At 40.8% G+C, this 15,705-nt stretch overlaps 2 protein-coding genes across 6 annotated transcripts in view; one reads left to right on the plus strand and one right to left on the minus strand.

Moving 5' to 3' along the window:
* Nucleotides 1-1,307, minus strand: part of impact (impact RWD domain protein) — a 50,117-nt gene extending 48,810 nt beyond the window's left edge. For 2 of the 3 annotated variants that reach the window (XM_038268440.1, XM_038268448.1), the window contains exon 1: nt 1,140-1,307. In XM_038268440.1, coding sequence (XP_038124368.1) covers nt 1,140-1,187 — 48 coding nt within the window. In that variant the 5' untranslated portion in view covers nt 1,188-1,307. The remainder of the gene's footprint in view (nt 1-1,139) is intronic. The other variant, XM_038268432.1, reaches the window with a different exon arrangement.
* A 225-nt stretch (nt 1,308-1,532) lies between these two features.
* The window catches only part of osbpl1a (oxysterol binding protein-like 1A), a 75,915-nt gene continuing 61,742 nt past the window's right edge, over nt 1,533-15,705 (plus strand). For 2 of the 3 annotated variants that reach the window (XM_038268460.1, XM_038268479.1), the window contains exons 1-7: nt 1,533-1,822; nt 6,485-6,614; nt 6,702-6,787; nt 10,116-10,190; nt 10,331-10,442; nt 10,592-10,677; nt 13,941-14,085. In XM_038268460.1, the coding sequence (XP_038124388.1) occupies nt 1,634-1,822; nt 6,485-6,614; nt 6,702-6,787; nt 10,116-10,190; nt 10,331-10,442; nt 10,592-10,677; nt 13,941-14,085 (823 nt within the window). In that variant the 5' untranslated portion in view covers nt 1,533-1,633. The remainder of the gene's footprint in view (nt 1,823-6,484; nt 6,615-6,701; nt 6,788-10,115; nt 10,191-10,330; nt 10,443-10,591; nt 10,678-13,940; nt 14,086-15,705) is intronic. The other variant, XM_038268470.1, reaches the window with a different exon arrangement.

The raw sequence follows: 15,705 nt of genomic DNA on the forward strand, positions 1-15,705 counted from the left end.
ATATCTACATGCTCCCTCTTGCTCAGTTAATAAAAAACAACAACATCAGCTACCATAACTATGCAGATGACACACAGCTTTACATCACCATGTCACCAGGTGACTATGAACCAATTCAAGCACTGAGGAAATGCTTAGAAGAAATCAATGCCTGGATGTGCCATAATTTTCTTCAACTGAATAAAAACAAAACTGAAGTAATAATCTTTGGACCAATAGAGGAGAGATCTAAAGTTAGCACAGAGCTTCAGTCACTTCAGCTAGTAACCACTGATCAGGCCCGAAGTCTAGGTGTTGTACTGGATTCAGACTTGAACCTCCAAAAGCATTTAAAGACAATTACAAGGTGGGCTTTCTATCACCTGAAGAACATTTCCAGGATTAAAGGACTAATGTCTCAGCATGATCTGGAAAAACTAATCCATGCGTTTATTTTTAGTCGAATTGATTACCGCAACGGTGTTTTCACAGGTCTGCCTAAAAAGTGGACAGACAGCTGCAGCTGATCCAGAACGCTGCTGCCCGTGTCCTCACTAAGACTAAGAAAGTAGAGCACATCACCCCGGTTCTAAAGTCCTTCCACTGGCTCCCTGTATCTCAGAGAATAGACTTTAAAATCCTTCTGTTAGTCTATAAATCTCTGAATGGCTTAGCAGCTAAATACATCACAGACTTGCTATCAGTGAATCAACCCTCCAGACCACTCAGGTCTTCTGGCTCCAGCCTGCTCTGCAGACCTAGAACCAGAACTAAACATGGAGAAGCAGCATTTAGTTCCTATGCTCCACTTATCTGGAACAAACTTCCATAAAACTGTAAAAGTGCGGAAAGCCTGAGTTCCTTTAAATCAAGACTAAAAACACATTTGTTTAGGATTGCCTTCACTGTTCTGGTTAAACAGTTCAACTAGAACATCATTAGTTCAACTTTTTTATTTTCTTTAGTCCAACTGTTTTAAATTTTTTGGTTTCTGCATTTTTTTTCCTACTTGCTTTCATTCTGTTTTATTTTCCTATATTTTAATAATGTAAAGCACATTGCGTTGTCTTTGTACTGAATTGTGCTATACAAATAAATTTGCCTTGCCTATAACCTGAAAGGAATCTATATAAACTTGAAAGGAATCAAAATAAACTTACCTGAGATTGCAGATCTTCATCATCCTCGTTATGTATACTATCTGCCATGAATGAATCTTATTGAACAAAGCATTCTAGGAACAGCAGTTATTTAGTGTTTAAGCCACATTACAGGCAGGGATCCCCTTGGTGAGAGGAGAGTATCCTGGGAGAACTACTTCCGGGGTAAAGCGGCTTCACACGGGGGGGATCTGTGCTGACTTCCGGTAATTACTATCCCCTTTTGATAAAAAACAAAAAAAACAAAACAGCATTTAAACAGAGTATACTGTACTTAGAGTTTACCTTTTCCAAAAATAAATATATTATTAACGACTTCGATTCACGGTTGTCTAGTCTTTAAATTACATGTCTTTTATTTTGAAGGGCTGCACCAGCTGATTTCCGCCTGGCGCGGATCAGCTGATCTGAGTGTAAACAGGCAGCAGGTCATGTGTGAGAAGCAGAGTCACGTTGTTCTCTCTGTGTTCCGTCAAAGCTGACGGACACAATCAATGAGAAGTGAGGCTTGGTGGGTCGGAGACAGAGCGGCATGTGTCGGAGGATCTGCCCCGCGCTGTGCGCGCTGCTGTAGGGCAGCAAGAGGCGCACCGCACCGCAGGGGCCCGGAGGGGCTCTCAGCGTCCTGTGGTGGGCCCCTGCAGGGAGAGCAGCTGGATATTTACTCACGGGACGTGGAGGTTGTAAGTCTGACTTTTTATTGGCTTTTACTTTATTTACATTCTTTGGGTATCAGAGAAAATCCCACTAAAAGGAAAACTAGGTGGATAAAGTTTTACAGCAGGTAGGTTTTTATGTCATATAAATATTAAAGTAAATAAACCTCTGTTCTAATTGCTCCATTTTTGATTTTGGTTATTTTAAATTAAATAGATTAAGCATTGAGCAGGGTAAAGCATGATTTATATGCTTCAATACTGTTAAATAAAACTTTTCACCGACTGAGCAACTATTTCAAAGGGTCACAATAATGTGTGACTTTCCTTAATTAGCTATTGAGCTGGATTTAATTGATCTAATTCATACAGGAGCAGTTAATAATCATTGTCATCTTGATGTAAAAGTCATTCAAATTCAGTTATATAGAATTATACACAGACATCCATCTGATATTTGCTTTGCTACATGTTGTTGGTTGTATTTTTGGTACCGTGCTGTAAAGTTCAGTTAAAATGTTGAAATTTAAAACTTAATCTGAGTCACTCGGTTATTGCACAATGTCGTTGACATTGCAGCAACCTCTCCCTCCCTACATGCATGTAGTGACAGGAGCAACTTCCAACAGGAAGAAAAAATGCAGCAGAAAGTGAAACAAAGAGGAATAAATACAGGTTTGTTTTCTGGGAGCTTTTTAGTGAAAAAAAGGAATCTTGTGTCCAAGAAGGAGAGGAAGTTAAACCCAGGATCATAAGATCTATTGCAATGATGTAAAATATATCAGATAGATCCCATTTCCTGGTCCCTTATGTATCTGCATGTCATCTAGGAATCTAAACTGAAATCAGAGATAAATAACTACTTTAATAATAAGTAATCTATTTAATGTAGATGTTAGTACATGTAAATATTCATTTTATGCTGAATGAGTATTAATAAATGTAGGTTATTAATGATAATGAATAAGATGTTTGCCCCAGAACTAAAATCTGAAAGAATTTTGTCCACTGCACTTTTAATTTAGGCAGCATGGATGTTTAAATATATGCGTCTATTTGTTAGCAAAGGCTGCAGGAAAGTATAGTTTGTCTTTATTTAGAAAATATGGATGTTGTGATTGTTCATTTTCCTGTTGGAACCGTGTAGATTGACCCTGAGGTTCTGGCGTCTATCCGCTTTTGGCCCCCCCTCAGTGTACATTGGTTATTGCCTGGCCACCCTGATAAAAAATTTTCTGGCTACGCCTCTGCTGTACAGTACTTTATTTTGCTTTTCTGTTTTCAAGATATTCGATCACCCATTCATAAATACCTTCACGTGCTGACATATGCCAAGTTGTGTTTTGGATGATCTATTATTGTTTATAAATCGGAAATGACAAATTATCTCATTTATTCATAACATGCAATGAAATGCATCTCGTATTTAGAGACTCCAATTGCAAATAATTGAGAAACAAATTAATATTTACTGCTCTCAAGGTTGGTATTTGGTAAAGTAATCAGAGCATAGCAGGTCGACATTCCAACCACTCTGAATGCAGAGCTGCCAGACTTTTCGTTAGCGCAGACAGAGCATCTGCACAGGTTAGCATGAGATTGGATGATATCATTATTAGGTGGGAGCAGTGAAATGTACCCGGTCTGTTGCACAGCTTTGTAATTGTTTATCATTTCGTATTATATACGGATAATTTAAGTTATACTCTGGTTTCTAGAGGTTTAATACTTTTTTACTGCTATGGCAGGGAAAGCGATCTCTGGTGTATTTGGAGAAACACAGTAGCACCTACCCTTCTCCCAACTGTTGCTGTTTGATACCAGTCAGCTGGCCTGGAAAAAAAGGATGCTTTGTTTTCCTAGTACATTAGGAAATATTAGTTCAGCTGTTTGGAAATACTGATCACTAAAAGAGACGGTTATGTAATATATTCATTGGTCTGAAGGTTTAAGACATAACAAAGCTACATTCTGCACATTTCTTTGAGCGAGAGCTCAAACACCAAACTTCCTTGTTTTTCACAGCCAACACTAAAAGAAAAAAGTCATGGCATATTACCAATTATTAAAATAAGTATGTTTATGAGTGTATTGCTTAAACACTTCATTTATTTGCATGTTTGCAATGCAGGTGAAAGATAGCTGAAAAATGAAAATAATGCTAATAATGAAATAGATAAAAAAAAAAAACAGAATTTCTGATCAGTGTAAGCATTCATTGTCCAATAATGTAAATCTATTAATAGCGGGGGATTTTCCAGCTGTTTTCTTATCTCTGATGAACTCTAAAGATAGAGACAGAGAAACGTCTCAAGTCACCTGCTTTTATATCCCAGGTAAACCTGTTTTTCAGCCACATGAAAATTCAAGCTGCAGCATTTTTAATAGTCTTTGGTCGACTGTGTGATTTATTGATCCTTTTTTGAAGCCACATGGTGAGATCGCCTTGTGAGTCCTTTCAATTCTTCATGTGTCTTTTTAGCACCAATCATTTGATCAGAGATGTAGTGTCATGTGTGTATCCTTTAGCCTGGTTTTAGGGGAAACAGGAAATCTGTCTCTTTCCAGTAAGGCACAGATAGGGAATGCCTTCTTAAACAAAAAAAACGAATCTACATTTACTTCTCCTTGCTTTCTCAATTCCAGAGAAAACAAAAGGCCTTGTGACTTGTTCGTCACATGACCTGCATGCTGCCGGGTTGAGTAACATAAATAAACGAGTCCGTACAGCAATCTTCAAATGTCTGCTGGTTTTAAAAGATTCATTTCAGGGTATTTGAATGAAAATGTATTTCAGTGTCTGAAGATGTGTTTTACTTTTTTTGAGTGTTTACGGCACTAGTGGCTCATTTGGGGGATCGGGGGGGACATGCAGCAAAGGACCACAGGTTGGATTCACCCCGTCTTTTACTTTCTAATTGAGATAAGCCCCTCAACTGTCCCATAAATGCATCACTAACAGCTACTTGTTTGTAGTATTTTGTCACGTTTAATCCCAGTTGGGGTAGCGAGGGGTCCTGGTGCCCATCTCAAGCTGTCTACGGTGAGAGTCGGGGTCCACCCTGGACAGGTCTCCAGTTCATGGCAGGGAAACAGAGAGACAAACAACAATTCACAGTCACACCTAAGGAGAATTTAGAGAAGCTTTGGGAGGAAGCTCCATGCAGAAAGAAGGAATCAAACCCGGAACCTTGCTGCTGCAAGGCGGCAGTGCTACCCACAGCCTAGTACTCCTTCAACCCTACTAAAAATCTAATAAAAGAAAAGGGAATATACTTTGACAGTAGGGATGCACCATATTGGGATTTTGGCCGATATCCGATATGCCGATATTTTAAAACTCATGTAGCCGATAACCGATATCGATACCGATGTTAAAGCTGGACAAAAATAAGTAGTCATTGAAAATAGCAGTTTTGTTATCCATTTCTGACACTTTGAAAAATAATAAACTCAAATATATTTTCATACGCTGATATCAAATTGATTTTTAAAAACGCGGTATCGATCTATTTTACTTTCAAAATCTCGTGAAATTTCATCGTTCTGTTACAAACTCTCGTGATATTTTGCAAGTTCTTGTGAGATTTTGTTAGTAAAATAGATCGATACCGCATCAATATATCAACATATAAAAATATGGCAACATTTGGTGAATTTTCGGGGGATTTCGTAGCATAACGATGACATATAGCAATATTTCATTAGTAAAAGAGATTGATATGGTGTTTTTAAATGGCAATATATCAGCATATGAAGATATTGGGATATTTTAATGGATCAATATTTTTTCCCTCGTCTTTAGAAGTTCTTAAGTCTGTAAAAAAGACGTTTTTGAGGAAGAAGAAGAAGAATTTTTTTAGACTTTAGAAACTCAGAAGCTGATCAAATATCGGGTTAAATATCGGTGGGGGGGCCGATGTCCGATATTCAGTTTTAAGGCCGATACCGATAGGGGGCCGATTATATCGTAAATATGTCTGTCTTCTAGGAGCTGCAGCACAAATATATCTATATTATATTTGCAGAAAACACCAGAATAGGTGAAAAATCTCAATTAGTAATTCAAGACCTCAAAGGAAACTAAAAATGAGCACTCTGGGTAAGTGGTGATTGGTTCTTCTCTAACTGTTGGCACCTTTTCACAGAAAGCTGAGTGGCTGTACACTGTTCCTGTTTAATTGCTTTATCATCTTTGCTTGGCTTGTTCTGACATCACTTAACCTGAGCAGTCGCCGTATCCACTCTGAATCACCAACTACTCTAAGGTCTAGTTATTTTCTAGCTGCTAAAGCTTTGTAAAACTTTGATCCTGGAGTACAACAGCTGACAAAGGAATGAGGTGATGTGCTGCTGCAGCCACCCAGGCTCAGATCAAAGCAGCCTGGCTGAGCTGCTGGGGCTGCACTTAGAAAGAGCTGAGCAGAAACAAAAGCAGCCACATATGGTGGCTTACTGCTGCTTCTTTATAATGAGGGGTTTAGAATCCAACAAAAACAATGAATGATGCGTCTCTACAAATAATAAATGGTTCTTAAAACAGTTTTTATTTTGTTGTGTTGTAGTCGCCTTATGTCTTATGTTCTATTACTGCCAGAGTCAGAAAAGCTCTCATTATTTCCTACTCCTTACTATTTCTCCTCCAGCTGTAGCTTCTCTTCCTGCATCCTTTCATGTTTTTCGCTGCAGGGATCCATGGAGGAGGTGGAACCAGAGGAGCAGCTCCTCCAATATGCCCGGAATGGAGATTTGCTGGGAGTTCAGGGGCTCCTCAGTTCCGAGGCTTGGGTGGAGAAGCACATCGACATCAACTGTAAAGGTGTGTGACTAACATCTGGGTGTAGTTTTAATTGCAATCTGCTGCTGTAATCGATTCAAGTTTGTCCTGTTTGGTTTTTGTTTCCAGGTAAAAGCAAGTGGAACCTGGGATGGACGCCTCTGCACCTGTCCTGTTACTTTGGGCACCGAGACGTAGTGGAGGAACTCCTGAAGGTAACATTCAGAGGCGGCTGGTGGCGGTTTCTCCAGGAGGGGCTATAAATTCAAAATAGACGTATAATAAAAACCAATCAAACATTTACTAAGTTATCACACAAGCAGCCTCGGACTGCTACTCTGTGATAGCGGGCATTTGCCCGGTGGGCCGGCCCTCCTTAAATCATAGGGGCTCATACACTTCCTCTCCGGCCGCAGCTCCTACCTGTGACAGTAAACAACTGAAGGAGCTCTAGAAGTAATCCAATGGTAACTCCCTAAATGATGCATGCAGTATATATAGCCCTTCCTTGTCATGCTTATCCTGGTGACGGTTGGCATATGGTGTCATTTTATATTTCTTTAAACGGTAAAATCCTTGCAACAAACTAAATTCTAATAAAACTAAATTCTAATAAAACTAAAATGCTTTCTTTAAACTAAACTACGAAGTTTATCTTATATTTGGTGAATTTATGTTCGAATATTTTGCAAAAATATGCTGCGGTGCATGATGGGGTTTAGCATCTAAAGGCTAACGTTTCCCGCCTTGCGACTTTTCTTGCCAGGTTGGGACGTTTCCCAATCTGGTAGTTTAGGATGGCCGTCTATGGGTAAAAAATGTTTTTCTTTAGATTTATGGCCTAAGACATCAATAGACTTTGGTTCAAATTGGGTGAGATTTCATACTGTATATCCTGGTGGTTTATGAATATTTTTTGGGCTGGAAAACGTGAGTCAGTGTCATCTGGCAACCCTGCTGATGTGAGTGTGGACGTTACGCAGCAGCAGTCACTGTGGCGTTCGTGTTAATAACCAAAGCCAGTAGAAACGCATTCTAGAAGTCTTGGTGATGGTTGTCGTGTGAAGCTTGAAGATAGATCGGTTAATCTACAATGTGGATTGGTATTGTGTTTCACATTTGAGACGCACACGTTTGACTGAGCTTGTATATATAATTTGTTTTTCGGGGGTGGGGGTCGATAAGTGGACCGGTGCAGATAGAAAAATGCCAGGGATGAAAATCGTTCCCAGTCCGAGCCTGCACACAGGCATACTTATATGAATGCCAACAACAAAAAACTTTATAAAAACACTTTATAAAAACAAAACATCATTTCATTTCCAGGTTTAATATTTGCACAAAAATCTTCTGAGGCTGTGAAGGTAAATCTGTGTTTGCATGATCCAATATTGTGTCACAATCTTAAAAGGAAATGAATGTGCCAGTTTAAGGAGAAGCTATTAGTCAGCTTTATACTTTTTTAAATATATTAAAAATATCTATTTTCTGAGAAAGTGTTTATTTAAGAGTTTATTTTTGGTTGCAAATGAACAAAAAACTAGAAAAAGTAACTTGGAATTAGACTGATTTTATTTGTCATTTTGTTTGCACCAGTGTAAAAGAAAAATAAATTTCATTTGGAACAGCTTTCTGGACAATTTCATATTTTTTTTTTGATAAAATATGATAAAATACAATAAAATAAACCTATTTTACAAAACATTCATCAGTGTGATGGCGATGGGGAAGAAGCTGCTGCAGAACCTGCTGGTCCTGCATTGAATGCTGTGAAGCCTCTTCCCAGAGGGCAGCAGGGAGAACAGTCCATGGTGGGGGGTCATTGATGATGTCACGGGACACGCAGCGCTGGGATGAAATGTCTTTAATGGAGGGAAGAGGAGCCCCCATGATCCTCTCTGCTGTTCTCACCTTCTTCCAGTCTGAGGCGCTGCAGCCTCCACACCACACAGTGGGCGTTTCTCAATTCACGAGAACGCGAGTACGTACTCGCGTTCTCGTGAAGTCTGTTCTTGGCGAGAACGCAGGAAGATCAGACTTGACGAGAACAGAAGCGTACTCGTGACGTCATCACATGCATCGTTCTTTAGCATTTCTTTAACAGTCAAAACTATTTATTCCCTACACAAAGCATTTTGAAAACAATATTTTTAATTTCTAAAGCTTAAAAAACATTTTAAAAAATTACCGAACCGCAAAAAACCGCCATCAGAACGAGCGGTAGTTCACACATAACTAGACCGAGAGAAGTGCACTACAGACGGGGTAAATTTAGCCCTGGCTGCGGTTACCCTCGGAGGTCTGCTGGTCACTCTGGTCCGCTCAACGTCAGACTTTTTTTTAAATTTCGCACTAACTCTGTAAACAGGCCACACAGGGAGGCTTCAATGTATAATGTTATCGCCTCAAACGATTTCAAAACGTACTTTTGAATAACAACAGCAGCAGAAAAGGGAATGTTTAACTTACCACTGTGAGCGCTGTCTGGAATCAAGCTGCGGCCGCGGGGCATTCTGGGGAAGCGGTCAGTCTGAAGAACGCACAAGTCTGCTCTGATGCATGCCCGATAAAGAGGGCGGGGCGAGAAAAACATCGGGGGATTTGGTGCGTTCTCGATCTGGCGTTCTCGAGAATTGGAACGGTACTCGGGCTGAGGCTGATGACGTATCACGTATGACGTATCACGAGGATGGGGGGGGCAGGTGGGCTCTCCTCGTCCTCCACAGGAAGTAGAAGAAGTCGACTATATTCTATTATTTTCCATGTGAATCCCAGGTTGTTCATACTTCTTTGCCTTTTCTGAAAAGTGCTTTAAATCAGTCCCAGCTGCCGGAGACGTGTTTGAAGTCTGTCTGTCCAGACTGCGTCCTCATCAAATCACTCACTCTGAAAAGAATGCAGGGAACATTAAATAGTGCATCAGCTGCCCCACAGGCCGTCAGCCATGACTGACGCTGGAACCGACTCCTTAAAAAAATTCATTACATTTATTTAGGGCTCTGCAGGACCCCGCTTCTTTACATCGATCTTTTCCACCATCGTCCTTCTAGTGAAAGACTAACTCAGTAAAGATTTCACCGAATGGTGCGAAAGCAGCTGTCATCGTCGCCATAATCTCTACCTCACTGCCTGACTGACTACTAGCTACATCACCTACGTCACTGTAGCAGGGGCCAAAACTATCTAGCCATTAATTTTGGAGATGCTGATTGGCCAAATATGTATTACTTTTCCCTAGCAACAGGGGCGCTTTAAATGAAGAGAAATGATGCGTTCTGTCGGAGGAAATGCTCTGTTGAATTGGAGTCAACTGGTAGAAGTGTAGTTTTAATAATTCATATTACATGTAGCCACATATTATTAAGTAAAACTGACATTGATAATACTTTTAAAATCTATAGATATTATGACTTTTCCCCTCTGCATCTAGGGAGGGCAGCGCCCCCTATGGGCCAGCCGCCACTGGTAGCAAATCTTCTTACTTTGAAGTGAAATATTGAAAGGCTGAAACGGATAAAAGCCATTTTAACTCTCATCCTGCAGGCGGGAGCAAATGTTAACCTGCCCAACAACATTGGAGACACTGCGCTGCACAAAGCTGCATTCACAGGGAGGAAGGTGGGCTGAGTATAAAAAGATACCTGAGATCTTTGATTCAATACTCCTGCATCACTTTGTTGATTGAAAGATTTCTTTTTCTGCATGCATATACTCATCCGTTTCTGCCAACCAATCAATGAATCCGACACATTGATCAGGAGGTTGTCATGCTGCTGCTGCTCTATGATGCATGCGCTACTGTCATCAATGGGAGCGCTCAAATTCCCAAAGATGTCACTCAGAATGCAGAGATCAGAAGCATGCTGGAAGGTGAGACCTGCATCTTGCCGTATTAGCGTTACCATGGAGATTTGTTTTCTATCAATTTGTCACGCTGGCTTGTTTATCATCATTCATACAAAGTATTTATGCTGCTTATGTCTCCCTTCATTTTTTTCCTGTCGTTCATTGGATGACAGCTGCTGAAAGAACAGAAGAGCGGAAGCTGGAGGAGAAACTTCTGGAAGCGGCAAGAGAAGGAGACCTATCGACACTAACTCAGCTGGTTAGTGCTGGATGGAACCCACAGCTATGGTTTAGTCCTGCATGGTCTGTAGTATAGCAGCTTTAGATTGATGGTGGTGGGCCTCTGAAAAGGAAGGATAAAATAAATGTATCTAATTATAATCAGAAACTAAGATGATAAATCAATATCTAACAGTCTTTATTACTGTGGTTTTATAAAGGTAATATTTTCTCTTTTCTATCTGCTAAATTATCTCCTTTATGTTGATTTTAGGACCTTGTTTTATTTCTTTTTGATGAAATACTGAAAGTATATCCACACATATTTCATTGAGGAGTTATGCACTCGCCTTCCTCACAGCTTCCCAATCCAGCAGATTTTTGCTCTGCATTTCTTCACTTCTTTGGATTGGTTTCTGTTTCACATGTCTTTGCTGTAATATAGTTGATCCCCTCTATGGGGCTCTACAGGCTTCTTTCCCTCTATCATCCCAACCTTTGAACCCTTTCTGTCTCCTTGAACCCCAGTGGGCCTCAGCAGATGGCCGCTCACACTGAGCCTGGTTCTGCTGGAGGTTTCTTCCTGTTCAAAGGGAGTTTTTCCTCTCCACTGTCGCTACAAGCATGCTTAGTGTGAGGGATTGCTGAAGAGTCAATGAGTCGATGCAATCAGCTGGTTTTCCTTAGATAGAAAACTTTGAATCAATCTGACTGGATGATCAGGTGAACTGGAAAGTGACCTGAGATGACGTGATGTGAATTGGAGCTATAGAAATACACTGAATAGAATTGAATTGAAACACCCACCCCCATGGATGGGACCAGAACACCTCGCCTGTTTCAGCCAGGCCAACAATTCCCTCTAACAACTGCCTTTCAGAGACACAGACGGGTATCAGGTATTAAGGCTAATAAAGAACTCAAAGGGGGGGACCCGTTCATCCGTTTCTATTTGCATGTTTTCTAAACTAAAACCAGGCTTTGTTGGGCTGCTGGATAAAACCTGGAACTCAACGCTATTTCTGACATTTAGAATTGAAAAAGCTTCCTGTCGTCTTCAAAATTGGATTCAAAGTCCAGTGGATTGTTTTCTTTACTTTTTTGGAATCTGTTGGAAATGTTCCGTTTTTAAAGTCTGGCCCAGTGTTTCGTTATACCAGTCTATAGTAATGTTTCACTATACAGAAACTTCCCTCTATACATCCAAACTAAAACTCCATATAGACTAGTGTTGAATCGATGCCATTTTTTGGCCCCGGTACCTGGCTGTGCAGTATCGGCCCAAACCGATACCATCTGTTTGAAACTGATGTGTGTGTATCTATGAAGAACTGCATCCTACTTGGATGTAAAATAATCACCATCATGGCTTCATGTCAAGCTGCTGCCTCCCTTTATGAAGCAGGAAAAAGACTAAAACATAGTGAAGCCAGTAGAACTTTTTATTGCCTACCTGGAATGGGTGACAATAGTTGAAGAAACTTTTGGATCTCTAAATGGTATCGGTGCCCTATTGGTTGGTACTCGCTGATACCGATACCACCATTTTAGTGCTGGATTGAGGCCCCGCCCCTTACTGGTATCGGTATCGGTGCAACACTAATATAGACATATGGAAAACTTTGTAAAGACATGTGAGGTGTCCTATTTATAGTATAAGAATCTCACAAAATTAAGTCAAAGCTACATTTATTTCAGTACATTTGTTATGTGAGGAAAACACAGGATATGTTCTTTTTTACGTGAAACAAAGTGTTTAATGTAAATTCAATATTATTCAGTCTATTTCTATAGCTCCAATTCACATCATGTCATCTCAGGTCACTTTCCAGTTCACCAGATCATCCAGTCAGATTGATTCAAAGTTTTCTATATAAGGAAAACCAGCTGATTGCATCGACTCATTGACTCTTCAGCAATCCCTCACACTAAGCATGCTTGTAGCGACAGTGGAGAGGAAAAACTCCCTTTGAACAGGAAGAAACCTCCAGCAGAACCAGGCTCAGTGTGAGCGGCCATCTGCTGAGGCCCACTGGGGTTCAAGGAGACAGAAGCAGACATAGAAAAACAAGCATAGATACAAAAGGCAAAATGTGTGTGCAGATCACAGTTCCAGTTGAACCCAATGGGGATTAACTCCATTTGTGCACTTTTGTGTTGATAGGACATAAAAGTGCTTTTTCCTTTGAACCATTTATAGATATTTTCTGACGTTTGCTATGGAAACTAATAAATTTCAACTTTTCTTTTCCTTGTTAATAATTGGTCACAGCGTATCACTGCCCCTCAACTACAGCGTTTGAGTCGACTGGTCCCTACAAGTACCTGAAAGTTCCCACAAAGCAGCATATTCCTGTGAAATTGGCCTCACACTTTCACCACAAAGTAAAAAAAATACATAAACAGACATACACAAAAAGTAATAAATGAAATAAAAACATATTGTCATTAGTGTTGCACCGATACCAGTATGGGGCGGCGCCCCAATCCAGCACTATAATGGTGGCATCGGTATCAGCGAGTACCAACCAATAGGGCACTGATACCATCTTGAGATCCAAAAGTTTCTTCAACTATTGTCACCCATTCCAGGTAGGCAATAAAAAGTTCTACTGGATTCACTTTGTTTTAGTCTTTTTCCTGCTTCACAAAGGGAGGCAGCAGCTGGACATGAAGCCATGATGGTGATTATTTACCATCCAAGTAGGATGCAGTTCTTCATAGATACACACACATCAGTTTCAAACAGATGGTTTCGGTATGGGCTGATACTGCACAGCCAGGTTTCGGGTATCGGGACCAAAAAATGGCATCGGTCGAACACTAATCTTCATATTTGTATGCATCTCTATGGAAATGTCATGTATTGGATTCGCCTGTTTTATGGTGGAAGTTTAGAATAGTGAGATTTGCAGAGAAAGGAGGTGTTGATGGGGTTTGAACTTCTCTGTACGTCTATTTCACCCACTGAACTATCCTTATTCATCAATGGAAACTGCATTCTATGACCCCTTTAAAACAATACTTCATTGTTTATTGTTGCAGCCTGGCCAATTTAAAATATCTCAAAGTCTCGTGCATCAGATTTCACAATAAGCAAGGTGGTTAAAACCTTTTTAAAATAACAATTCACAAAAACCTGTTAAGTGAAAAACATCTTAGTTAGAAACAGTTTTTGAGGGTTTTGGGCAAAACTGTCTGTAGGAGTGTGATGAAACAAGTAGCAGCAGCAGAGAGCCATAGAGCAGTGCTGAGTGGTTGTGTAAGAAATGAAAGAGTTTGTTGCTGTTCTTTGTGTTGCAGCTCAGCAGGAAGAAGCCTCCAGATATCAGCTGCATAGATCTGCTGGGCAACACTCCGCTGCACTGTGCCGCCTACCGAGGCCAGAGGCTGTGTGCCCTCAAGCTGCTCAGGAGCGGCGCTGACCCCAACGCCATGAACAAAAACGGTGCGTCTGCCAACGCCTGCAAAGAGCTAGGAAGTACCCATGAAAGGAAAACTTAAAATCAAACTTTTAAAGTTTCCAGTTTTGATGTATGCTCAGTTAGTTCCTCCACTGAGTTGGTTTTATTCTGCAAAGTTAAATTCAAGCAGATTCATTAAGCGCTGATTTTAAAATCAACATAGAGAGGCTCCTGATGGCTTTCATGGCGCCTCTTTACAGCAGCCTGTCATTGTCCTCCTTGGCAGCCATGGTTACGATGTAGCTAATCACAATAAATGACTGAGCCATTAACACCAGTGTGATGCTAACCTTTCACACTGTACACCAGCGTTAGATGAATTCAACCCTGAGAAGTGTTCAATTGCAGCTGTTAGGAGTGTTTTTCAGTGTTAATTGTTTAACAAAAGTCTTTTTTAAACACATTTTAGTGTGGATCAATATGGACTCTCTAAAAGTGTTGAATTTAACTCCCTACAAGTTGAATTAAACTAATAATTGATAATTAAATAATAATTGAACTTTATTGATGTCATGACATTGGATAAATTAACTCTGTATTTAACCCCTCCCCTTGGGGAGCAGTGGGCCGCCATTGTGCGGCGCCCAGGGAGCAGTGTGGGGTTAAGGGTCCTGCTCAGGGACCCAGAGTGGAGAGGCTGTGGGGATGGAACTGGAAAGCTCTAACCCACTAGGCCAGGGGTTGGAAACCCCCCCCCCACACCCCCCCACCCCTTGTGGCTCCTTGGAGCTTTTTCAAAAAAATGTATGAAATTAGCTTTTTTTGTTTGTTTATTTTAATATGGCGTGCAGGAGATCAAACATTCATTATGTTTTCCAATGTTGGAAACATTTGTATAATAAATACATTTAAACAATAAAAGTAAACATTTCTTTCAACGAAAGTTTGCATCATAGTCATCAGTGATGGGAGTAACAGCGTTGAAAGTAACTCCCTTAACTTTTTTTAGTAACCAGTAATCTAACTAATTACTTCGACTGTAACTATAACGCAGTTACCATGCCGACACCCTGTTACTGCGCGTTACTCAGGTCGCACAATGAACCATTTTTCATGCTAGGACTCGTGCGCGCCTTGTCACTAGAGAGGGGAGGATGAGAATGGCTGATGTATAGTGAGATTCCATCTGTCAGTTGGGTAGGTGGGTGTTTCTGCTGGCGGGTGTTAACGTACAGCACACACAGAGAGATGGAGAGTCAGGAGGACTCCAGCAGCAAAACAGCGTTTTCCACATGGAAATACCGGTGTTACGTCGAGCTGCGTTTCCCCATCAGATACGGTTTCCTCTGCATCTCCGCACAGCGCAGGCGGCACGATTCACCACGCAAGCGACAGGAAACGCGCATGCTCGCTAAAGGCGCGTAACAGTGGCCCTGTGCTCGCGCCACAGGAGAACTATGGCGCCAGGCAGGCAGGTAGCTGCTGTAAACAAAGTGGCGGGTGTGTCTCAGGTGCTATGTGACCTTTGCTCCAGGATAAACATTTAATCATGAATGATTATTATATAGTTAAGCCCATGTAGTCCTGTTTTTTAGTGGGCTAATACATTTAGAGCCATGTTGCCATGCAAGGCTGATAGAAGACTTTTACAGTTTTGGGGCTCC

This window comes from Cyprinodon tularosa, unplaced genomic scaffold (genome assembly GCF_016077235.1).
Source record: "Cyprinodon tularosa strain WSP-4 unplaced genomic scaffold, ASM1607723v1 ctg119, whole genome shotgun sequence".
In the NCBI taxonomy this organism is placed as follows: domain Eukaryota; kingdom Metazoa; phylum Chordata; class Actinopteri; order Cyprinodontiformes; family Cyprinodontidae; genus Cyprinodon; species Cyprinodon tularosa.